This window comes from Nyctereutes procyonoides, unplaced genomic scaffold, assembly GCF_905146905.1.
Source record: "Nyctereutes procyonoides isolate TBG_1078 unplaced genomic scaffold, NYPRO_anot_genome, whole genome shotgun sequence".
Classification (NCBI taxonomy): domain Eukaryota; kingdom Metazoa; phylum Chordata; class Mammalia; order Carnivora; family Canidae; genus Nyctereutes; species Nyctereutes procyonoides.
Window position 1 is genome coordinate 6779323 of NW_026575026.1, and position 25007 is coordinate 6804329.

General features: G+C 39.1%; 1 protein-coding gene and 1 pseudogene across 6 annotated transcripts in view; one reads left to right on the top strand and one right to left on the bottom strand.

The window, feature by feature from the left end:
- Positions 1-25007, bottom strand: part of SLC4A4 (solute carrier family 4 member 4) — a 345822-nt gene that overhangs the window by 202200 nt on the left and 118615 nt on the right. For 5 of the 6 annotated variants that reach the window (XM_055315262.1, XM_055315259.1, XM_055315265.1 and 2 more), the window contains one exon: positions 3605-3740. The exons of the other annotated variant lie outside the window; for it this stretch is intronic. In XM_055315262.1, the coding sequence (XP_055171237.1) occupies positions 3605-3740 (136 nt within the window). The remainder of the gene's footprint in view (positions 1-3604; positions 3741-25007) is intronic. 6 annotated transcript variants of the gene reach the window in all.
- On the top strand, positions 9642-10176 carry LOC129503333 (dihydrofolate reductase-like; annotated as a pseudogene).

The following is a 25007-nucleotide window of genomic DNA, read 5'->3' on the forward strand; positions in this document are numbered from 1 at the left end:
CAAATACTACATAGCACAGTGAAGCTGTGGGAGTAAAATAGGGAAAGACAGACATAATGATCCTCAGTTGGAAGAATTATTGTAATAAAGGAGACAAAATGAAAATAATATCACATTTACGTTTAACTAACCAATAGTAATTGTAGCAAGTCCTATACAGAAGCCGTAGAGTGTAGACTGGTATGAGTATGCTTCTTCCCACTGCCAACACATGGTAAACTCCCACCACACATTCTCTCCAGCAGTACAGTCTCTTGGGGACTAATGACATCACCAAAAATGACATGTGAATTCTTGAGGAAATAAAGACTTTAAGTATTATAAAGTATTCAAAATTATCTTAATCTTCAAGAATCTTACATGAAAGTACTATGTCCACCTCACTCAATGTTGAATCACCTACACAGTGAACTGTCACCTCTCCACCTTTCTGAGACCAAAGATCATATAAAATATAGTCTGCCTTGGACTGAAAGAAAAAGCAGGAAGCTACACCTGAATTCTACTCTATGATAGGCACTCACACAGAATTTCAAGAAGATAGTATGAATCAAAGTAGCTCCTCTGGCCACAACTGACTGACTATGCTAGTATATACAAAGGTCTGGAATTTTAGAGCTATAAAACTATACATGAAGTTACAGAGATGCAACCCAGTATCCTTCATTGGATGGAAGAGAACACTCAAGCTCAGGAAGATTCCATGAGTACTGGCCCATAGTGAAGTAGCCAGTCAGCAACAAAGCCAAGACTAGACCAAAATCTCCCCAACACTCAGTTCAGGCTGCACCAGTACAATTTTCATTCTGTTTTTGTTTTTCCTATTAGAAAGTAGGAAAAGAAAGAATGAAATGGAGCTACTAGTACAAGATTCTACTTTGAAAGTCTTTTTTTTTTTTGGAGGATGTTTTATGAACCAAAAGTATACTTTATGTAGCACTTTTAATTTCCAGGTTATTAGAACTAAGAGAAGGGAATGAGAATTACCGTATCATGGAAAGAGGTCTTGAAAAAACAAGAATGAAGAGCTCCAAGGGGGAGCATCAGAGGTAGAGAAGCAGAAACATGCTGCAGATAGCTTTTTGATAAGGAGAAAATATTAACCGAAGAAGTAAAACATGGGTCTGCATATTAGAATTATCCAGCAAATGGAAAATAACATATTTAAGATTAGGTTTTTTTCCCCTTAATGCTACTGGGACGGCCAGGAGTAAAATGTAATGATTTTCTTCTCTGGGCACAGTTTAAGTTTTGGGAGATATGAAATTATCAATGGATTCTACTAAACTTCTTTTTCCATTGAACTTTCTTTTAAAGTAGATGTTTCCACAAGGCCAAACTACCTAGAAATTCTTAGTGAGAAATAAAAGCTACTCTATCATTTTCAAACAAATTAATTTATGAAGCTTCTCTATTATTAAAAATCCTAAATGGCTAAAGACATTCAATAGTACTTAGGAGTGCAACAATAATAATAAACCCATAAACCTACAGAGCATAAGTCTCAGTAACTAAAAAAAATTACCCAAAAAATCCAATTAACTTGATGAACATTTGTTTACAAATGATATGATGCATGAAGCTTTTAAAATATGCCCCAGAGGGGTACCTGGGTGGCTCAGTGGCTAACTTCTGCCTTTGGCTCAAGGCGTCATCCCAGGGTCCTAGGATCGGGTCCTACACTGGACTCCCAGCAGGGAGTCTGCTTCTCCTCTGTCTATGTCTCTGTCTCTCTCTGTGTGTCTCATGAATAAATAAATAAATAAAATCTTTAAAAAAAAGAATAAAAAATAAAATATGTTCCAGAAATGGAGCACCTGGCCAGCTCAGGTGGAAAAGCATGGAACTCCTGATCTCGGATTATGAGTTCAAGTCCCACCATTGGGTGTAGAGCATACTAAAAATAGATAAACTTAAAAAAAAGATATGTCCCAGAAAATAAAAGTTCTTTCTTTAATTCTCAAAAGAATCTCATCCAGAGAAGAAAAGACCATTGAGTTAGTGGTTCTTTACATCTCATCAACTTTTACTAATCATAGATGATAAAAAATATATTTCTTTCTCACTCTAGAATGACCTAGCTAGTAGTGGAACAACAGACATATCTCTTTTCCATCTAATCCACAGAAGAAGGCCTTCAGTTCTTTTGCTCTTATTTTAAACCCAAAGCTACAATAAGGATCTGATTTGCCTCATTCCTCAGATTGTAAAGATATTACATTGAACACACTTGAAACTTGAGTAAGATACCATGATTTATGTGTGAGTTTCTTTTGCTCACATCTTTATTCCCAGTATTTCATTACTGCCTGACATACACTATGCATTCAAAAAACACCAGTTGAATTTTATTTGAATTAAGTTGCAGACTATAGAAGGTGTATCTCCACATTATCTTGCTTGTGAAAGGGAAATATATTGAATCTCCATGCAAGTATGACAATGAGACTAGTAACTGCATCATATCGAATTCTTTCTATTACATAATTGTTCTACGTCCTAGAAGATAGGCATGGAGTAAATAACCTATATGTAGAAAGAAAGAAAAGCTCTGTTACCATGAGATTAATGAAATCTTAGATATTTCGGTGGTGCTTAACAATTTACAAGGTATTTCCATATGTATACACATATATACATATAGGCATGCATATAAATATCTGTGACATAATCAGACAAATATTAAATAATACTACATTTACATATGTTACGTACCTTATATTGCATACATATATATTATATTTAGTAGATTATTATCCACTTTTTACTGATTATGAAATCAAAGTTCTGAGAAACTGAGTGCTATCCAGCTAACAGATAACAGAATCTGAAATTGAACTCAGGTCTCTATACTCCAAGTTCAAGTGAACCTTGTTCTTGCTTTTGTGGATACTTAAAAGATGACAGGTTTCTACTTGGAATAATTCAAGTTTGTGGGTAAACATTGTCTTTGCAACCTCCCTGCTAACTGGAAATGGATGCTAATAAATGCTAACAACAAATCAGACATGACTTCACCGGACACCTTGGCATGTAGAAACTGTGGACACATATCTCTAAGCTATCACGTTTGTGTGCTTGAGTTTATCTCTTTAAGATATTTTACTATTGGGCACCTGGCTGGCTCAGTGGTTGAGTGTCTGCCTTTGGCTCAGGTCGTGATCCTGAGGCCCTGCGATTTAGTCTCGCATCAGGATCCCCAAAGGGAGCCTGCTTCTCCCTCTGCCTGTCTCTGTCCTCTCTTTCTCTGGGTCTCTCATGAATAAATAAATAAAATCTCTAAATATATATATATATATATATATATATATATATATATTTTACGATTAAATAGCACGTGAATGGAGATTTACTTCTAATTCCTTACAAAGGGTAAAACTGTAATAACGTGAATCAATGCAACAATGCTCTAGCAGTGAAATAAAGGGTGTCCTGCATCCACATCAATATAAAAGAGAAAAGATTCCTTTTATTCCTTAACACAGTCAACATGACGTTCCTCAGTTATTCAAAGTGTGAAGGTGAGAGAAAGGCGCCCACAGACAACGACCTTGCCTTGCACTTGCTTCCCCAGGTCGCCACTGCACAGCCAGCCAAGCCTCACCTCGCTGTCTCCTTCCACTCCATCTCCTGCCCATCCACGGCGAGCAGCTCATCCAGTTCGGTGAAGAGCTGAGGGGGTGCTGGGCTGTCATCCTCCTCGCCCAAGATGAATCGGATACGCTCTGCGGCAGGAGAAACTGCAGAAGTGAAAATACTACGGTTAAACACAGGCTGGACAACCCTGAGGAAAGTATAGCTTCGAGCTCTTCCTCTGTCCCCAAGGCTGTTGGACTTCCCTGCCACGTTTTCCGTGGACATCCTCTTTGCTGAGCCTCTTTTATCACCAACCTACACACAAAAAGAACTCAAAGCCCTTCTCTGTATCTTCGTCCTACGCTATGTCTCAGCTCGCCTCCACTCTCCAGGACAAGGCTCCAGTTCTGTGTGCTGTGTGACAGAGAACCTTTAGCCCTCAGATGAGCTGAGGTCCAACCGCATGACCTTTCCTCCTTCCCCACTTAAGACCCATCCAAAATTATTGGACAGAAACCAGCCTGAGCCAACCACTTTTTCTACAGCAGTGGGAGGGGGCAACAGAGCATCCCAATCCTGAGTTCCCCCAGGCCCTCGCCTCCCACCCACCTTCCCTCTGGCCAATGCCTAAAGCTCATGCCCTCACAGGAGCCTCACTGCTGGTAACTGGCTAAGTGCAAAGTTGATGAAGGAATATTTAACAAGATGGGGCCTCTTCTCTACATAAGGGCAGTACCCAAAACTGTTTAGTCACACTTCAATGCACTTGAAAAACAAGCCTAAGTAAAATATTGTACACCTGAGGAAAAAAATCTTTTCTGACACTGAAGCACATAATTGAATGCCCTACTAGCTCCTTTTGACCCTATCTTCTGAAAATCATGTAATGAAAAATTAACTAGAACTTCCCTCAACAGGGGATCCCTGGGTGGCGCAGCGGTTTGGCGCCTGCCTCTGGCCCAGGGCACGATCCTGGAGACCCGGGATCGAATCCCACATCGGGCTTCCGGTGCATGGAGCCTGCTTCTCCCTCTGCCTGTGTCTCTGCCTCTCTCTCTCTCTGTGACTATCATAAATAAATAAAAAATCAAAAAAAAATTTAAAAAAAAAAAAAAGAACTTCCCTCAACTTATTGGTTATTTGCCCCTTCTTTTTTTTTTTTTTTAAGGAAAGGAAAAAATTTGGAAAATAATGATATTATAAAACTAAGGCCCACAGATACTTTCTATAATCCTTGTGTAAAACCAAGAATGGCGTATGCAGGGGCACCTGGGTGGTCAGAGGTTGAGCATCTGCCTTCGGCTCAGACTGTGATCCTGGGGTCCTGGGATCGAGTCCCGCATTGGGCTCCCTTGCAGGAGCCTGCTTCTCCCTCTGCCTGTGTCTCTTCTTCTCTCTCTGTGTGTGTCTCTCATGAATAAATAAATAAAATCTTTGGATAAAAAAAATGGTGCATACATGTGAGTGTAGTCCAGGTACACAGATATATGTGTGTATACACATATACACACAGATGTGCACATATATAAATACACACATAAATTATAGAAATATATGTACCCAAATAATCTAACAAAACAAGAAAATCCCTACCATCTGAAAACTACTATAATACAGGACAGAATGAAATTCCACAGATCAAAAAATTCTACAAACCCATAAAAAATATTCAACCTATTAATCAAAACTAATTATTAAAATAAGATACATGTTGCTTCTTCCTCTGCCTGAGTCTCTGCCTCTCTCTGTGTGTCTCTCATGAATAAATAAATAAAAATCTTTAAAAAAAATAAGATACATGTCTTACCTACAAAAATAGCAAAAAAAATTTAAAAAGATAATCCCACTGTTGCCAGAGACTTAGGATGCATGCACCAGCACCTCTCAATTTATGTCACTGGTAGAAGCCTAAATATTTGGGAACATCTCTCTGAAGGAAAATTTGGAAGGATATGGAAACATTTTAAAAGTGTAAATATCCAATGAGATACCACCTCACACCGGTGAGAATGGTGAAAATTAACAAGACGGGAAACCACAAATGTTGGAGAGCATGTGGAGAAAGGGGAACCCTCTTACACTGTTGGTGGGAATGTGAACTGGTGCAGCCACTCTGGAAAACTGTGTGGAGGTTCCTCAAAGAGTTAAAAATAGACCTGCCCTACGACCCAGCAACTGCACTGCTGGGGATTTACCCCAAAGATACAGATGCGGTGAAATGGCAGGACACCTGCACCCCAATGTTTCTAGCAGCAATGTCCACAATAGCCAAACTGTGGAAGGAGCCTCGGTGTCCATCGAAAGATGATGGATAAAGAAGATGTGGTTTATGTATACAACGGAATATTCCTCAGCCATTAGAAACGACAAATACCCACCATTTGCTTCAACGTGGATGGAACTGGAGGGTATTATGCTGAGTGAAGTTAGTCAATCGGAGAAGAACAGACATTATATGGTCTCATTCACTTGGGGAATATTAAAAATAGTGAAAGGGATTATAGGGGAAAAGAGAGAAAATGAGTGGGAAATATCAGAGAGGGTGACAAACCATGAGAGACCCCTAACTCTGAGAAACGAACAAGGGGTAGTGGAAAGGGGAGGTGGGCGGGGGGATGGGGTGACTGGGTGACGGGCACTGGGGGGGGCACTTGACGGGATGAGCACTGGGTGTTATGCTGTATGTTGGCAAATCAAACTCAAATAAATAAATAAATATAAATAAATAAATAAATAAATGTGTAAATATCATGTAAGCCAGTAATTCTACCACTAGAAAGACATTCATTTCAAATAAATAATAGTTGTTACCTCAAAGACAGAGGTGACCACTGCAACACTGTTTATAATTGAGAAAAATAGAAAAAGCCTAAACATCCAAAAAGGAGGACTGGGACTGGTTAAATAAACTATAATATAACTGTTCAGTAAGTCACCATGTAGTTATAAAACATGAAGTCAAAATTATCATTTTTCACACATATATAATATCAAATGAAAAATAAAATTGCAAAGTCATATGAATAAAGTGATCCCACGTTAGGAAGAAAAACATGCACATATATCCACAAAATAAAGTCCCATATTGAGGGAACCCTCATCGTGCATGGTTCCAATGTGCATGAATTTCAGTTACTGCCATTCAAAGAACGCCAGTTCCCCAACAATACAGTCTAAATTTCAGTTAGCAGAGTATATTAGTGGAGTAATTGCATAAAGTACAAATTTCGCTGCCAGCTCTTCAGTCCATAAATTCCTATGTAAATAACATACATGCCTCGTGGTCAGTGACCAATAATAATGTTTCTTGCAAAGTCTGTCAGTGAAGTGATTGGTCACTGCACATTTGTTACCCAGTTCATGTACAGACAGCAAAGTGTACCCATGCTGCCTTCATCCCACATCGGGCTCCCGGTGCATCCGGTGCATAGAGCCTGCTTCCCGGTGCATGGAGCCTGCTTCTCCCTCTCCCTCTGCCTATGTCTCTGCCTCTCTCTCTCTCTCTCTCTCTCTCTCTCTGTGACTATCATAAATAAATAAAATAAAAAAAAAGAAGTGGAATGTGTAATTATTTTAGAATATCATGGAAGTCATGAAAGAAATGAGGTGAAGGCAAGAAATGATGCACAGAATTTGGAATCTAGCTGACTTCTCAGGAGCAGGGCATTCACACTACTTAAAATGTGGTTATTTACCATACTGGTTACCCTACCAAACTGACAATCACAGATCAATATTCAACATCAAAGATCCCTGAGGTGGAACTACTGTGGAAGAGAAACATCTACATGAAGAGAATCAATTTTTTGTCCATTTCTAAAAACGTGAAATGAGTTAGTCCCCACCTCTAAGAGAGATGAATCAACCTTTCTCCTCCTTAGAAAAGAGACTCTCCTGCAGAGAAACAGAACATGTTTCTGTTCAGCTCTGATCCGTGGCGCATTACTCTGAGATCCAGCAACCTCAAGTTAGGAAAGCACAACTCATTGCTTATCAGAGATTCAGCTGTGGCTTCCACATAATAGAATAGAAGGCTGTGACTTTACCTCTAGGTTTTACTCTTTGAGTCTCATGGGTAAGCTGTCTAATGCATATTAAATACAGCTTCTGAGCAACCAGTGTAATAATCCCTTTGGGATAAAATTCCAAAATCCTGTGTCACAAACTAGCTAGCTCCCCTAAGCTTCCCCAGGAATTAGAAGAGGCCACAGCAATTGTAATGTAAATATAGACCTGAAATCCTCCATAGCCAGCAAACACCCTTCCCAATTTCTAACATCATTCTTTTTTTTTTAAGTTTTTTTTTTATTTTTATTTTATTTATGATAGTCACACACAGAGAGAGAGAGAGAGAGGCAGAGACACAGGCAGAGGGAGAAGCAGGCTCCATGCACCGGGAGCCCGACGTGGGACCCGATCCTGGGTCTCCAGGATCGCGCCCTGGGCCAAAGGCAGGCGCCAAACCGCTGCGCCACCCAGGGATCCCCTCTAACATCATTCTTAACACAAAGATATGAAGAGTGAGAGTGTCCCTAATGAAGGATATCAGGAATTCATTTTTTCCCCATAACTTTTGATAAAATGGGAAATGAGCTAAACAGAAGACCCAGCACTGCACTGAAATTAGGCATATAGAAATCTGGAACCAAACTGCCTACATTTGAATCCAAACTCTGCTACTTACTTACATGCTGTATGACCTGAGTCAAGTTAATTAACTTTTCTGTGTCTCAAGTTCCTCAACTGAACAATATGGTGATGGTGACCATTATCGTAGGTAAAATACAAGGTTTAAATGAGTTTAAAAACCGCCAGCCCTTACTAGCAAAACCTGCCTCGCTTCTAAGAAAGAAAACGCTCAAAGATTTTGGCCCTGAGAGCCCCTGTATGTTGAAAACATATAAGATAGGAAAGAAAAAAGTCAAAAGTTCTGCATGCGTTGAATTAAGTAGCTTTGGTAATGAGAACACAGGTGTAGCTTTCTGGGAAACAGCCGATAACAGGGGGAAATAATGAATCCTCTTTAGTCTCACTTTAATACCTGGGCGGGGAGAAAGCATCACAAAATCAACTTATATTACAGATGACGAGATGATGATTCTAAGTAATAACTAACCTAGTTTCATCATAAAAGAGAACCTGGAGAAAAATAAGAGAGGGTGACAGGGAGGCAGGAAACGAGGGACAGAGAGAAAAACTGTCAAATTAATCCAATCACCTTTGTCAGAACAGAAGGTCTGTAGATCAAAGCCAAGTTAAAGCTTCTCATGTGCCTTGATTTTTTTTTTATTCTACCCTCTGGTTAGAACGTCTTTTTGGGGTTTGGGCAAGAGGTAGGGGGTTGGCTGTTTTTTCCCCCCGGAGTAGCTGCAGAATTTCCTGGAAGGCCCTACGTAAGTGTGGTTATCTCTGACCAGCATCTACCACAGGGTGACAATGTCATAGAGTCTATGATGGCTGGAGAGACCCAGTGTTCCCAAATCCCCAGTACTGACAAGAAGGAAGGCAAATAATATGTGGCAGGACTGCTGCCATACCCACTCCCACCACCAACACCACAGCATATGAGCACTTACACAGCATCATATCCATTCCTGCTGAGATTGAACTTGGCTTCAGAGCAGCCACTGTCCATCAGTCAAAGATGGCATGTGAGAAGACACCTCTCCAATGACACCTACCTGGCTAGAGAGTCAACTCTCATGGTGCCTTTCATGTCACTGTGGCCCTAATCTGGGTATCCAACCTTTCAACAACCACAGAAGTGTTGTTTTTTTTTTTTAAGATTTTATTTATTTATTCATGAGAGACAGAGAGGCAGAGACACAGGCAGAGGGAGAAGCAGACTCCATGCAGGGAGCCCGATGTGGGACTTGATCCTGGGACTCTAGGATCACGACCTGAGCCAAAGGCAGACCTTAACCACTGAGCCACCCAGGCGTCCCCCCAGAAGTGTTTTGTAACAGAACATACCTGCTCCATTCTGCAGCAACCTCAGCCAGGAATCCCAGTGCCACAAGCAAGCACAGAGGTGTTCATTGCTGCTGTCACAGTTCATCTGCTAAACTGTGTCCCAGTTTAGCACTGGCATAGGCAAGAACAGAAACCTACCCTGGCCCCCATTCAGGAATGAATTCAGGTATTTCTCAAGAATGACCACAACCTCAGTAGAGGGAAACAGAATTTTGTGATTATGGGAAGGAAGACATGACTTGCTCTTCCCTAGAAGAACTGACTTTTAAAGGACAGAATTAATTTAGTTCTCAGGAGAAAACTCAAGGGACCTCCATAAGGAGCTTATTTTCTAGACAAAGTCTGGATTATGCCTTAAAACTTATTAACCAACCAGAATTAACAAAGAAAGTGGACATGGTTTGGATAGTGGGAGACAGTTCTGTGTATAAAGAAGCCACAAACAAGCCAGGCCATCTCAAACTATTGGTGACAGGGATCACGCAGGCATTTGAAAATAACACTTTTCTTCCAGAAAATGATTTGGAGATATATAAGCTTCTTCCAGAATACCCAAGTATTCTTTCTGATGTCCAGGAGGAAAAAAGTATTAAGTAGAAATTTGAAGTGTATAAAAAGAATGCTTAACGTGAAGGTGTTTTCTGATTTATCTCAAGTTGCTCCCCCTGCCCTCCAATTACATATTTTAATATTAGGAAAAAAGACTTGGGACGCCTGGGTGGCTCAGTGGTTTAGTGCCTGCCTTTGGCCCAGGGCATGATCCTGGGGTCCCAGGATCAAGTCCCACATCAGGCTCCCTGCATGGAGCCTGCTCCTCCCTCTGCCTATGTCTCTGCCTCTGTGTGTGTGTGTGTGTCTCTCATGAATAAATAAATAAAATCTTTAAAAAAAAAAAGGAAAAAAGACTTTTGTTGACTTTAGATCAAAGGATAACTATTCTAAGCCAATGTCTTTATTAATTAATTAATCTTAATTAGACTGCAATTAAGATTAATCTTAACTAGATTATACCAGATACTATTTGTGAAACATTTCTTGCTATCGCTCTCTGAATGCCCATCAAGGATGGTCGCCTGCCTATCTACCTATCACCTACATATCTAGAAAGACGCTAAAGTGGGAAAATCCCCTGATACCATGAATTGAAACCGGAGCTCATAGAGATAGGAGCTAGACAGATTGGTCCAGAGGTCAGAAATAAATACACAAAAGAGCTAGAATTCAGACCTTAAAAGAAAATGAGATCAAAATAGGAACTATGAATTACTCTCTGAATATCACACTCCCGAAAAAAAAGTTCTGTTCACTTAGGAAAGCAGTAGTTGAGAACTCTAGTACATTCCATATGAATAGTAAAAAAACATGTAGGAGACTATGTTTTTGAAGGTTCAAAGAGAAGGTCTGAGACCTCTAAAAACTCTGTTTCTGATCTTTGGTGAGATTCCATGGGACGGTGCAATGATAGAAAAATAGGCTGCTCTTTACAAAAAAAAGAATAATCCAATAATAAGCTATGGATAAAATTAAAACTTCAAAGAGGTAATAAGTTGAAAATGGATAATGCCAGAAACCAAAATTAGTAAGTCAGAAACTAAACATCACAAAATTTAAAAATTAAAATTAAAACATGTTTTACCTGTCATGTTAGCAAAGATTTGAATAGTTAGGTATTCAAAGAAATAGCATTTTCTGCCTTGTTAGTTCATACAAACTTTTTCAAGTGTAGGTTAGCAGTATCAATGAAAAATCAAGTATTCTGGGTTTGGACTCAGAACTTCCACTTCTGGAAATTAATCCTGAACAAGGGGATGGACCCAAGAGTATATGTGGCACCATTTTTTGAAGTTTGGAAGAAGCCCAAATGTCAATCAATAAAGAAACAACCAAAAAAGAAAAGGAAGAAAGAGAGAGAGGGAGAAAGAAAGAAATTAGAGAACATACCCGCTCATTTTCAGATCTTTTTTCATCTTTCCCATCTCTTATAGTCTTTTCTCTCCTTTCTACCTAACTTTGACTCAATTTACAAGGCCCAACCGAAAATTCTATCTTCTCTAATAACCTTTATTAACAATTCACAGAAATGTGAATTTTTCCTTTATTCAAACCATAACAACACTTTGTCTAAATTATCATTTAGGCACCAACAAGTATATAACCTGGTCATTATTGCCTAACCTTTGGTGATATGACCTCTCTCCAAATAATCACCAAGCTCCTGGGACAGGGTCTGCCTATGTACTTTCCTTAAAGACCAACACAGTACCATGCACTTATCATCACTCGAAATATTAAATTAATGAATTAGATATGGATGAATAAACTTTGGACATTTTCAAGTACACAAAAACAAAACCATATGCAAAAAGAAAGTTTACAGTAAGAGCTCTGAAATGGAAAATATCTAAGTTTTGGAAACTGTCCTTATTCCATCCTTTCCCCTTAATCCACCTTTCCATTAGCTGCACAGTGACCAAAAACACAGTCACCATTTCCTATTGAGTCAGCCACAAATAAAGGGATGAACACCAGAAGTAAGCCACTTTCCTCTGGTAGGCACAATCTCTTCCTGAAGGACCCTGAGGTCCCACAACATTTAATCTGCACTTCTATTAAGACATTTAATATCTACTATTTTGTGTATTTATCCACTGCTGTACTTTATCTTTGCACCTTCCCTAAGGCAACCACCTGGTTCTTCACTTACCTAAACTACTCTTGGTCCCTACCTTGTGCACAGTGAAGTTACACAATAAAAGAATGGATAAAAGAATAAGTAAGGAAATGAATGGTAAGAATCTACAATATTTATTCTATCCCAGTTTCTCATGCAAAAAAAAAAATCTTTCTTTGCTCCTTTCCTCTGCTTCCCTGAGGCTTAGCAATGCTTGAAGTATAGTTCTACACTCTCATTTTGATAATTAATATTTATTTGTCTTTAGTGTAAGAGACACTATGTTATTTGTTGAAAGTACACAAAGTATTTTTAAGATAAGGTCCCTGTCCTCAAGGGACAATGGGAAAAATTCTATCAATAAATATGTAATATACAATTACTACTGTTTTTGAATGGTTACACTGTACCAGGCACTGTGGTAAGTGCCCTTCACTTATTATATCATTTGTTTTACATAAAAATATGAAATATCTACTGTTACCAATCTCTTGTATTACTCATATTACAAACAGGGAAACAGTATTTTAGAGACTAAGGGACTTCCCAAGATCACACAAATATTAAGTGATATAACCTCTACTTGTGTTATTGCCAAGCCACCACTCTCTAAAAGATGATCTCATTAAAAAAAAAGAGAGAGAGAGAGAGAGAGAGAGAGAGAGAGCCATATGAACAATACAGACAGTAAATGTGCTACTGGATTTCAGAAGAGGCAGAAATCATAATGGCATATGAAATAGTCCTAAAGTAAATTAACTGAACATTTGGCTCATTATCCACCAAAAGGCAGTTGGTGAATGTGCCCTTTTGTTTTTGGTCTAGAAAACATCCCACTGTGGCCACCCTACAGGCTACCATAAAAAATCTTTTTAATAGAAATAATGATCATAATGAACAATTCATACTGAGCATGACAAGTTTACATGTAAATTCTCTTCTGTGAGTTAAACGAAGACTTAGGGATTTTGTATTTTCTCCTTGGCAAAATTTACCATCTGGTATATTCTTAGCTCTCAAAAGAAACTATAAAAAGAATTAACTGGAGCAATTAGGTGGCTCAGTCAGTTAAGTGTTCAACTCTTGATTTCAGCTCCTGTCATGATCTCAGAGTTGTGGGATCAAGCCCTGAGTCGGACTCTCCTCTCAGCAGGGAATCTACTTGAGATTCTTTCTCTCCCTCTACTTCTTCCTACCCTCTCTTTCAAATAAATAAATAAATCTTTTTTTTAATAAAAAGAAATTCCTATTTCTTTAAGTTACCAATGTGCTATCACCAACTGGTTTATACAGTTATCATTTTAAATATTCATTTCTCTCCATTCTGAGTTAAAAGTCTGTAAATCAACGCCATGGTTGCTAAAACTTCCACAATTTATCTAAGCATCTAGATACCATTATAGTATCTAAAAAATAGACTTGAATGTATATATAAAATCATCAAATTTCAATTTCACATTCATTACTGTGAGAAATGAGAAATCCCTAAAATAAAGTTACATATATATAAATCTTTAAAACACACACATGCATTGTAGTGGCTATCTGTTAAACTCTTGCCTACTCGGCACGCCTCATCTCTTTTTCTGATAACAGCATCCCACTTTCCTCAGAAGAACCATTTTTACACTTTGAAGTCCAATGAGGATGAATTATTCCCTATGACCCAGGCCTGGAGAATGAGAATATCACAAATCTTGGCCATAATAATTAATTTTTAAGAGGACCCTTTACCTATTCCAGGCCAATCAGAGTAAATAAGTGTCAGCCTTTTTTTTGTTGGAACTTCCAGGAAATAAATTTCCACTTTATGCTAAGGTGCTAAGACGGTGATAAGAGCTTTGAGTGCAGATGGCATCTTGCAACTCAAAGGGAAGAGCATGTGTGAGAATAAAGTAAACATGGAAGAACCAAGGCAGAAAGGTTCGTGATGTCATTATGTAAGCACCTAGATTCAGCCATGTCTGAAGTCAGATACTTCTCAACCATATATGACAATTTCTTTTTGGCTTAAAGTAATCTAAGGAAATTTTATTTTTGTCATTTGCAACAAAAAGAGTCCTGATATATAGATGCCTGTGATTCCATTTTATTGGGCTGCAGTAGAGCTAACTCATATTAGTCATTCACAAATTAGCATCGTCAAATTAATTGCATCAAAAAACCTGTTTTTATAGCAAACAGATTTTCTTGGATTGATCTATACAAGGCATCTAGACTTTCTCCATGCCTTAACCCTAGCTCTACCTCAATAAATCCAGAAAATGACTATTGATTTACACACTGGCAAGCTCTAGACAGGTAAATTAGATGGTTACTTTTTCTATTTCAAATTAGCTAAGAAATTGAAACAGCCAAATAGCATGCATTAAGATGGATAATTTTTTAAATACTTAGGTATCCATGTATTAATAAGCTCCCACACATGAAAAGCTGTCAATTATCACAATTATCCTTAATATGCCATGACATTATTATTCAGCTATAGAAAGTCAACAGTGCTAGAAGCCTGAATTTCAGAATACTACCAAGCTATCTTAGAACCAGAGGAAGTTCAATTTCAGATGGCAGAAAATGAGAAGAACCAGAGTTTGCTGAGACATTTTGGGAAAATATCGTGTCCTTAGCCTTTCGTCTTCAAAATAATCAGAAAAATAATTTACCTAGTGTTTACATTACAAAAATGTTATCAGGATCTGAGTCATAGCCATAAGATACTGAAAATTATTTAAAACAAAAGGTTGTTAGCCCTTACATTCCCCAACTTCTTCTGTCTCCCTCCTTCATAATTTCTGCCAACATAATAAGTTGGAAAATTTTTCAAAAGCTCCCTGTAAGTGCTAATATGTGTTTTTTAAGTGGTACCAAGCCATTTCCCCAGAAGTAGTCTCAGTGATGGTTGTAGCAGTCAAACAAATTTTATCTGTGAAATTCCAGACTTTTTGGTCTGCCAAGTCTTTTATTAATTATTCCAATTTAATCATATTATTAATATTATTTCAATATTTCTAGAATCTCTACCAGAAAGACACAAAATTCCCATCAATCATTTTAGGTTTTAAAACATCCTCAATAGTGACCTAAATCAAGTCACTGTTACAGACTGAATTGTGTCCCCTAAAATTTACATACTGAAATCTAACCCTCATTGTGATAGTATTTGGAGATGGGGCTCTGGAAGGTAATTAGGTTTAGATGAGGTCATGAGGGTGGGGCCCTCATGATGGGATTAGTGCCCTTATAAGAAGCACCAGAGACCTTGCTTCTTCTTTCTCTCCACCATGTAAGATACAATGAGAAGGCTTCCATCTGCAAGCCAGGGCCTTCATTAGGAAACTAAATCACCTGGCACCTTGATCTTGGAATTCTCAGCCTCCAGAATAGTCAGAAATAAACTCCTATTTTTTAAGCCATCCAGTCTATGGTATATTGCTATGGCAACCCTCACAGATTAATACAATAACTAAACTAACTAAATGAGACTCAACTTTTTGACTTTTTTCCTGGACTTTACTTCCCATAGTACCATTTTCCCTATTTCATTTAATCAGGTTTGCATGGTATTCATGAGCCTTTGAAGGGAGGACAGGCTCAGAGAAATACTAATAACCAATTTCACTCACTCTGCCCCAGCTGCATATTACAAGACTGCATGCCCACTAATAAATTCAACTGCAAAGTGCCTGTCCAGTCTCCAAGGGATATTTCACACATACTCATCCTTGTGGCTCCAGCCCCACTGTTGATGACCTCTGTCTGCCAAAGCATTCAGCTCCCAAAGTTCCCTAGGACTCAGGCCCTGAGCACCAAAGCAGCACAGTGGTAAAAAAAAAAAAAAAAAAAAAAAAAAAGAAAGAAAAGAAAAGAAAAGAGAAAAGAAAAGAAAAGAAGAAAGCCAGTGACAAAGAGATCTGGATGAAATACCATGACAGACAAATGTGGATTTGGTAACTCAGTACAGAGTTCATTGTGTTGTCTGGCCTCTGCTTAAGTCCTAAATTATATCTTTGGACACCTACCAGGTATCAGGAAATTTCCAGAAGAAAAGAAAAGGACTCAAGTAAGGAAGAAGAATTCCTATGACCATGTCCATCTCCTCACATTTACCTACCATGATATTAAGCTTAACAAGTTACCTAATGCCTTATGTATCTGAATAAGAATTAACTTCTATTCTTGTGCTTAGCTTTTTTCTAGTCTTCTGCTCAGATCAAATCACTTTCTCCAAAAAGCTGACTATACTAGACTTTACTTCAGTCAACCAATAAATTCTTAATAAATTCTTGCCTATTTATTCCAGTTATAATTGTGTTTATAGCACTCTCAACCCAAAGGCTTACTAATTTACATAGCACATACGAAAAAAAATCAGAAGGATGTATACCAAATGTTAACAATTGTTATCCCTAAATAATGGAATTCTAGATAATTCTTATTTTCCTCATTGTGTTTACATGTAATTGACAAATTTTCTAAAATTAACATTAATGTCATTATTTTAAGGAAAATAAATGAATTACGGTATCTTTATTTGCTAACTCAAGGACAGGCATGTCAAATTAGTGCCAAACACTTTCCTGCAATACTTGAAACTGCAGATTCTCAATTATCTTTCTTAACAAATGTCCAAAACAAAGTCTTCCAGTATTGTCTTTACTGCTGCCCAGAGACTCCAACTGCCTATTCTGAACCATTTAACAGGACTGGCCATGGATCTGAAACCTAGCAGACTGAGGAGCCACACATTTCTAAAGATAATCCCATGGGTGCAAAAGAATGTGGACAGTAGGAAGGGGTTTCATGTAGGTAGCATGGAAAGGTGGGAAGCTTTCTCTAAGTAGGAACTCACCCATTAAAATGGTAAAGAATAAGACTACCCAGCAACCTCTTCCTAAAAGACCTCAAAGTTCCTAATGCACGTCACAGCTCTCATCTCTGTTTTCCTTTAATTTCTTACTCCCTACTTCACTTCTCTTTGCTTTGCCAGAGCTGTCCATGATAAGGTTTATATGATGAATCACTCTGCTTAAGAGTGAACATATCAGCAGTTTCTCCAGGTTCAACTCAGAACAATTAACAGCACAATTTATACCCTGAGGTTTCTAAAGTCAGACCTAATTTTCATCAACATTAGGAAATCTTCAAGTTTCTCAAAATAAACTCTACAGACTTGCTCAAGTGCCACTACTTTCTATACAAAAGTAGCTAAATTTATTGTTCCAAAATTAGTATCACAACTACCATGCTAATGCTGTCATTAGATGCCTCCACAAGCAAAGACCTCCTCCTCCTGCAGACTCTCTTTCAAAATGCATAAGAATATAAAGGCAGCAAGCCTTAAGGAATCTTTAGGATGTCTGACTTCATCCCAACATTACCAAAAAATCCTATCCATCTTTCCTGGATGGCAATAAAGGGAAAATGTGATTCAGAATATAATCCCATTTTAAAAGGAGAGATCGAAGAATGCAAGAATCAAGGAAACATTACATAGGTGCTGGTTCTTTCTAAAGAAAAAATGGTGACATTCCCCACAGATATATCAATGTTCTAAAGATTTTTTTTTAAAGATTTTGATAAAACTCTGGACATAATACAGAAATGTTAATAAGATTCTACAACAAGCTTTTCTGCTTTAAGTCTGCTCTGGGGGATCCCAGGGTGGCTCAGCAGTTTAGCGCCTGCCTTCGGCTCAAGGAGTGATCCTGGAGTCCCAGGATCCTGTCCCACATCAGGCTCCCTGCATGGAGCCTGCTTCTCTCTCTGCCTCTCTCTCTCTCTCTTTCTCTCTCTCTCTGTCTCTCATGAATACATAAATAAAATCTTTAAAAAAAAAAAGTCTGCTCTGAGTTGAGGATCCAAAATTAGTGGCAACGAGTCCTAACCTGTCTTAATTAAATTCTCAGTAAAGACAAAAATTATTTAACACGTTCTCCAACACCATCCACTTGATATTTCTAGTTTCAGTGTTCTCAGACAACATAATTCTTCATTTACCTGGCTTTATCTACCCAAAAGACCGTAGTAGGGAAGTCAACCAGCAACACATGTCCATTGGCCAGCACTGAGCTCAAAATCACACCAGATTCTAAAGGACCACTTGTAAAACCTGAGTTCAACTACTCAGGTTGAGTACTTGTACATTTGTTCGATGTACAAAAATGGCATATTAATGACCAGAGCCTAATTAATGCAAACAACTAAATTTTCATGCTGTTTCATTAAATGCTTTCCCAAAATATCAACAGGGATTTGCTAAATCCACTTTCGATAAACAATAGGTGGAATCAGCTTAGTTTCTGGAAGTATTTTAAAATAGAGGAACACTAGCGGGCTTGTTAGGGACTGATTTCCTATGAAGGTGTGGTATGAACAATCTCTGTACTTCACAGGGTAATATCAATAAAAGTAAAGGAATCGCCCTTTTCAACAAAATATGTTTTCACTTTAATTTTCCCATCTAACATTTCTTAATCCCTTACATAAAGAACCTATACATAACACTTTGAGTCATCTGGAGATAACCTCTGTTATCAGGGGAAGTAAATGAGCGCCACTTCAAAAGAGATTTATTATTAACAGCTTCCTGTTCATAAAAGACAGGCAGAGAATTTAGTCACTTCTAAAACTTGTGGTGAGGTGTAAGGCATGGCTCTTCCTTAATTGGATGCAGAATTTCCAATTAATTAAATATCAATCATAAAACTTAAGAGTTTCTTTACCTTCCCAGACCACTCCTTCTTTAGATTAATCACAAATTTGTTTAAGCTGGTTTAGAAATAACATTTGTCAACTTAACCACACTCTTCTAGAACTACATAAGCTCAAATTTATCTTTCCTAGAACTATGCTCATAAAACGCTTTAGCAGCCTTCTAAAGCAGAGATTGGGCATTCACCTGAAAACTGTGCAAATCCCTCTGCTGCCTTCCTTATGCAGGAAAAAGCCACTAGCAAACTGGGATCATTGCGATTCAGATATAGAAAGAATGAGAGAGGGAACTCATACGAAGGCAACAGAAGGTGCTGTGGGCCTAAAAAGTGAGAAAAGCCAAAGTACACATGCCAACTCCAGGAAATATAAACACCAAACCTAAAGGGACAGAAGGAAGAGTCAATCAAGGTCAAGTTACCAAGTCAGTAGAACCTAAAGGTCAAGGCAAATATTAAATATAAATACTAAAGTTGTTTAATAATGTGAAAATGAACGAAAGAAGTAGTGTTGTTTGGGGGCATGATGGGGAAGTCTTCTCAATAAATTTTAGGAAGGACTCACATAAGATACTAAAGACCCTACAAACCTTGCTGATAGGTTGACATAGTCCTTCAAGTGATTCGTGAAATGTCCTCAGCAACTGGTTCTCACAACTTCAGAAGAAATGGATCTTTATAGTTAAGGAGCATTCATTGTTCAGATGGGGTTTTCTATGCTCTCCTGTCTAGTGATAGCACAAGGAATTTACTCAAGAAAACATGACTCTAAATAAACAGTAATCATGGCTGGAGTCATGGATTCAGAACTGTAAGACCCAGATCCCATGCTCAGCTCCAATTCCATCTGAGCAAATCCCTCTTTGCCCTCTGACTCAGCTTCCTCATCTGGTTGATATTTAATAACAACCGGAAGAAAGAAGAGATTGCAAAGCACATCCATGGATGGTGGAATTGAATTTTGTTATTCTGGCTTACAAAAACCTGTTCAGAGATATGAGACAGTGCTATTACAGTAAATGACCTACTAATGTACTATTCATTCTGTCACTTTTGATCTCATCTTTCCTTTGAGAAAGACTATCAACAGATTTTCAAATGCAAAGATTGGAGGGAAAAAAAACAATCCTGAGCAAATACCCTTTATGTCTCCTATTATTTAGTCAAAGATGTGTAGTAAGCACTAAGAGTATTTAGATACCAGCTACATAAAGGAGTTGCAAAATGAATGAAGACATTTATTCTTCCTTTTTCAATGAATTTAGCATCAACTGTGGCAACAAAAATAAACCTCTGTGACAGTGACCTACAGTTGGTAAAGGCACATAACCAACTCCAGAGACCTAAGTAAGCACTAAGTACTCCAGATGATTAAAAAGCTGAGACTTTACCGAAAGAAGAATAAAGCATAAGGATGGGGATTTCCAAAGACAGAAAGGGAAAGGCATGCATGAGGCTCACAGATAAAAAGAATATGTGGTGATACAAGGGTAACTGACTAGGCAATGAATGTGAGAATTTTGTGTAGAGCACAGTCAGTCATACTGACAACCAACTACTTTGTCTCTTCAAGTTGTGCCTGTCTTCAGAGCAAATACACAATTGGCAACCCTAGAGATACCCAATAAATACTTAACAACATCGGTTATCTCAGAGCTGCAGGAAAGCTATGCACACATTAAGACTGTTATACCCTAAAATAGGCTCACCCAGTTTCTACTCTTGCCTAAGACAGATTTTTAGGAACTGGGATTCTCTATTATAGTAGAACAAAATTCATGTTAAAATAAAACATGTAGGGGGATCCCTGGGTGGCTCAGCAGTTTAGCGCCTGCCTTTGGCCAGGGGTGTGATCTTGGGAATCTTGGATCGAGTCCCACATCAGGCTCCCTGCATGGAGCCTGCTTCTCCCTCTGCCTGCGTCTCTGCCTCTCTCTGTGTGTCTCTCATGAATAAATAAATAAAATCTTTTTTAAAAATAAATAAATAAATAAATAAATAAATAAATAAATAATAAAACATGTAAAATCAGTCCTTTTTTTTTTTTTTATAAATTAATTTTTATTGGTGTTCAATTTACCAACATACAGAATAACACCCAGTGCTCATCCCGTCAAGTGTACCCCTCAGTGCCCATCACCCATTCACCCCCACCCCCCACCCTCCTCCCCCTCCACCACCCCTAGTTCATTTCCCAGAGTTAGAAGTCTTTATGTTCTGTCTCCCTTTCTGATATTTCTCACACATTTCTTCTCCCTTCCCTTATATTCCCTTTCGCTATTATTCATATTCCCCAAATGAATGAGAACATACACTGTTTGTCCTTCTCCGGTTACTGTGGTCAAGTTCGAAAAGGGTGTTGCCTGAGTTCTCCTCTGGGATTTTGATGGAATCTTGTCTCACATTTAGATCTTTCATCTATTTTGAGTTTATCTTTGTGTATGGTGCAAGAGTGGTCCAGTTTCATTCTTCTGCATGTGGATGTCCAATTTTCCCAGCACCTTTTATTGAAGAGACTGTCTTTCTTCCAGTGGATCGTCTTTCCTCCTTTATCGTATATTAGTTGAGCATAAAGTTCAGGGTCCACTTCTGGGTTCTCTGTTCTGTTCCATTGATCTATGTGTCTGTTTTTGTGCCAGTACCACACTGTCTTGATGAACACAGCTTTGTAGTACAACCTGAAATCTGGCATTGTGATGCCCCCAGATATGGTTTTCTTTTTTTAAAATTCCCCTGGCTGTTTGGGGTCTTTTCTGATTCCACACAAATCTTAAAATAATTTGTTCTAAGTCTCTGAAGAAATTCCATGGTATTTTGATAGGGATTGCATTATACGTGTAAATTGCCCTGGGTAACATTGACATTTTCACAATATTAATTCTGCCAATCCATGAGCATGGAATATTTTTCCATCTCTTTGTGTCTTCCTCAATTTCTTTCAGAAGTGTTCTGTAGTTTTTAGGGTATATTTTGAGAACCATTTGAATGGTAAATGGTTCTCCAACCTTTTATTTTCAGGTTGTAGGTGTCCTTCTGTCTAAAATGAGTCTCTTGTAGACAGCAAATAGATGGGTCCTGTTTTTTTATCCAGTCTGAAACTCTGCGCCTTTTGATGGGGTCATTGAGTCCATTCACGTTCAGAGTTACTTGAACTTCTTCTTAAAGGGGAGTTTTAAGAGTCCCCCTTAAAATTTCTTGCAGAGCTGGTTTGGAGGTCACATATTCTTTCAGTTCCTGCCTGTTTTGGAAGCTCTTTAGCTCTCCTTCCATTTTGAATGAGAGCCTTGCTGGATAAAGTATTCTTGGTTGCATGTTCTTCTCATTTAGGACCCTGAATATATCCTGCCAGCCCTTTCTGGCCTGCCACGTCTCTGTGGAGAGGTCTGCTGTTACCCTAATATTCCTCCCCATGAAAGTCAGGGACTTCTTGTCTCTTGCTGCTTTAAGGATCTTCTCTTTATCTTTGGAATTTGCAAGCTTCACTATTAGATGTCGAGGTGTTGAACGGTTTTTATTGATTTTAGGGGGGGATCTCTCTATTTCCTGGATCTGAATGCCTGTTTCCCTTCCCAGATTGGGAAAGTTTTCAGCTAGGATTTGTTCAAATACATATTCTGGCCCTCTGTCCCTTTCGGCGCCCTCGGGAACCCCAATTAAACGTAGGTTTTTCTTCCTCAGACTGTCATTTATTTGCCTTAATCTGTCTTCATGGTCCCTTAATTGATTGTCTCTTTTTTCCTCAGTTTCCCTCTTTGCCATTAACTTGTCTTCTATGTCACTCACTCGTTCTTCCACCTCGTTAACCCTCGTCGTTAGGACTTCTAGTTTGGATTGCATCTCATTCAATTGATTTTTAATTTCTGCCTGATTGGATCTAAATTCTGCAGTCATGAAGTCTCGTGAGGCCTTAATGCTTTTTTCTAGAGCCACCAGTAGCTGTATAATGGTGCTTCTGAATTGGCTTTCTGACATTGAAGTGTAATCCAGATTTTGTAACTCTGTGGGAAAGAGGGCTGTTTCTGATTCTTTCCTTTGAAGTGAGGTTTTCCTTCTAGTCATTTTGCTCAGTGCAGAGTGGCCAAAAACAAGTTGTATTGGAACACAGGGGAGTATCACTGGTCCGTCCAGCTGGTCTTCTGGGGGAGGGGCCTGCTGTGCTGATTTTCAGGTGTTAGCACTTGGGGGAGCTGCTCTGCCCCTGCCTGCTGCAGGGCTCAGCGGGGGTTGTTTACCCCGTGAGGCCCCAGGAGGAACAGCCCCAGTGGCTATGGCAGCTCTGGAAGCCTGGATTCAGCCTCCGCAGGAACTACGGGGCTCGGGGCTCTCTGCTCTCCGTCCGCAGGGCCTGGAGGCTCCGGGGCGGGGCCGCTGATCTGCTCAGCTCGGGGCAGGAGCGTCCTTGCTGTCCTGGGCCCTCCTGGCCTCTGCCTGTCCCGGGGGAGGCCGGATCCTGGGCTGTGTCCCGGCGCCCTGTGCTCCGGGGCCTGCGCTGGTGGATTCGCGCTCCCGCCCCGCAGCCCCCTCCGCGGAGCCGCTCCCGAGCCCCTCCGAGCTGCTCCAGTCGGTCCCTCCGTGCGCGCTGCAGCCCTTAGGGAGCTCGGCGCACTCTCCCGGGGCGCAGGTGTCTGTTAGTGTCCCCGGGAGCCCGAGGGCATCCCCGCTCTCCTGGGTCCTGCTCCACCTCCCTGCGAGCCCCTTTCCGCCCGCCCGGGAAGGTTGGTGCAGCTCCTGCTCCTCCGGGACGGGGCTCTCCTGTCCTGGGGACACTCGCCCCGGCCTCAGCCTGGCTCCTCGCGGGGCCCCTCCCCCTCGGAGGCCTTTTGTTCCTTTATTTCTTTTCCCCCGTCTTCCTACCTTGATAGAAGCGCGAACTTTTCTCACTGTAGCATTCCAGCTGGTCTCTCTTTACATCTCAGGCCGAATTCGTAGATTTTCAGGATGGTTTGAAGGTTATCTAGGTAATTTGGTGGGGACAGGTGATTTGGGGACCCTGCTCTTCCGCCATCTTGCCCCTCCTCCTAAAATCAGTCCTTAACCAGGTTTCTTAAAAGTCTTAATTTTTCAAGAGCCCAAATATTTTTACAGATTCCACTGTCAGTTTACATAAAAATAAATTATCATCAATAAATAAACTCTGAAAAATAAATACATAAATAAATAAACTCTGAACTTCTGAAATAAACTCTGCCTTGTATACTCAAAAAAAAAAAAAAGTTGGCCAATGCCCAGTTCTTATAATGTTATATTCATTTAATCCTACTTTAAAACACACCCAAAAATGTCACTAAATAACTACTTGTGATCTTACTAAATGATTCCCTTAAAAAGGATACTGAAAGTCAATTCCTAATTATTTTTCCCTGGCCACAAATATAAAATAGGCCTGAACATTAAAAATTTCATTATTCGGACATTAAATCAATCGACACTAAATTTTCTCCTAGAGAGTGATTCATCCAAGTCATATAGATGGTTATGTCCAAGGATTCACTTCAAAAACATCAACTACAATTAAAATAGTTTTGTAATGTTTGTTTGGTATGTCCCACCATGAATGACAATTGGTTAATTTGCCTCTGATTGTGGAATCTAAGTTGAGTAAAAAAAATGCATCTTTTCACATGCCAAAATCAAACTCCTTCAAAAGTGAGTTTCTTTCCTATCTGGAATCTACTCCTATTTCAAATGATCAAAGACTTTGAGAGCAATCAGTTGTCTTATAATCTTATATAGGATAAAATCACATATTAGCAAACTGGACTACACAACCACTGCAGTCTTTTCTTCCAAAATTTATATTTCTATCATCCATTATCAAAAGGTTTCATTCTTTTCCCAACTGATCACCACCCACAAGCTGCTTCAAATAGTTACTAAGACAGGGTTTACCGAGGAGTTGCTAGCTTGCTTTCTATTTTTTGTGGCCAAGCATTTTAAACTGTAATATTTGTGTTAGTTTGGGCACTTGATTAGAAATATTACTCAATATGGACACCCATCAGTAAACAGCACCTACTGGGAACACATATTATCTTTTTTTAAGAAATACTTCTATATACTCCTATAACCCATTATTA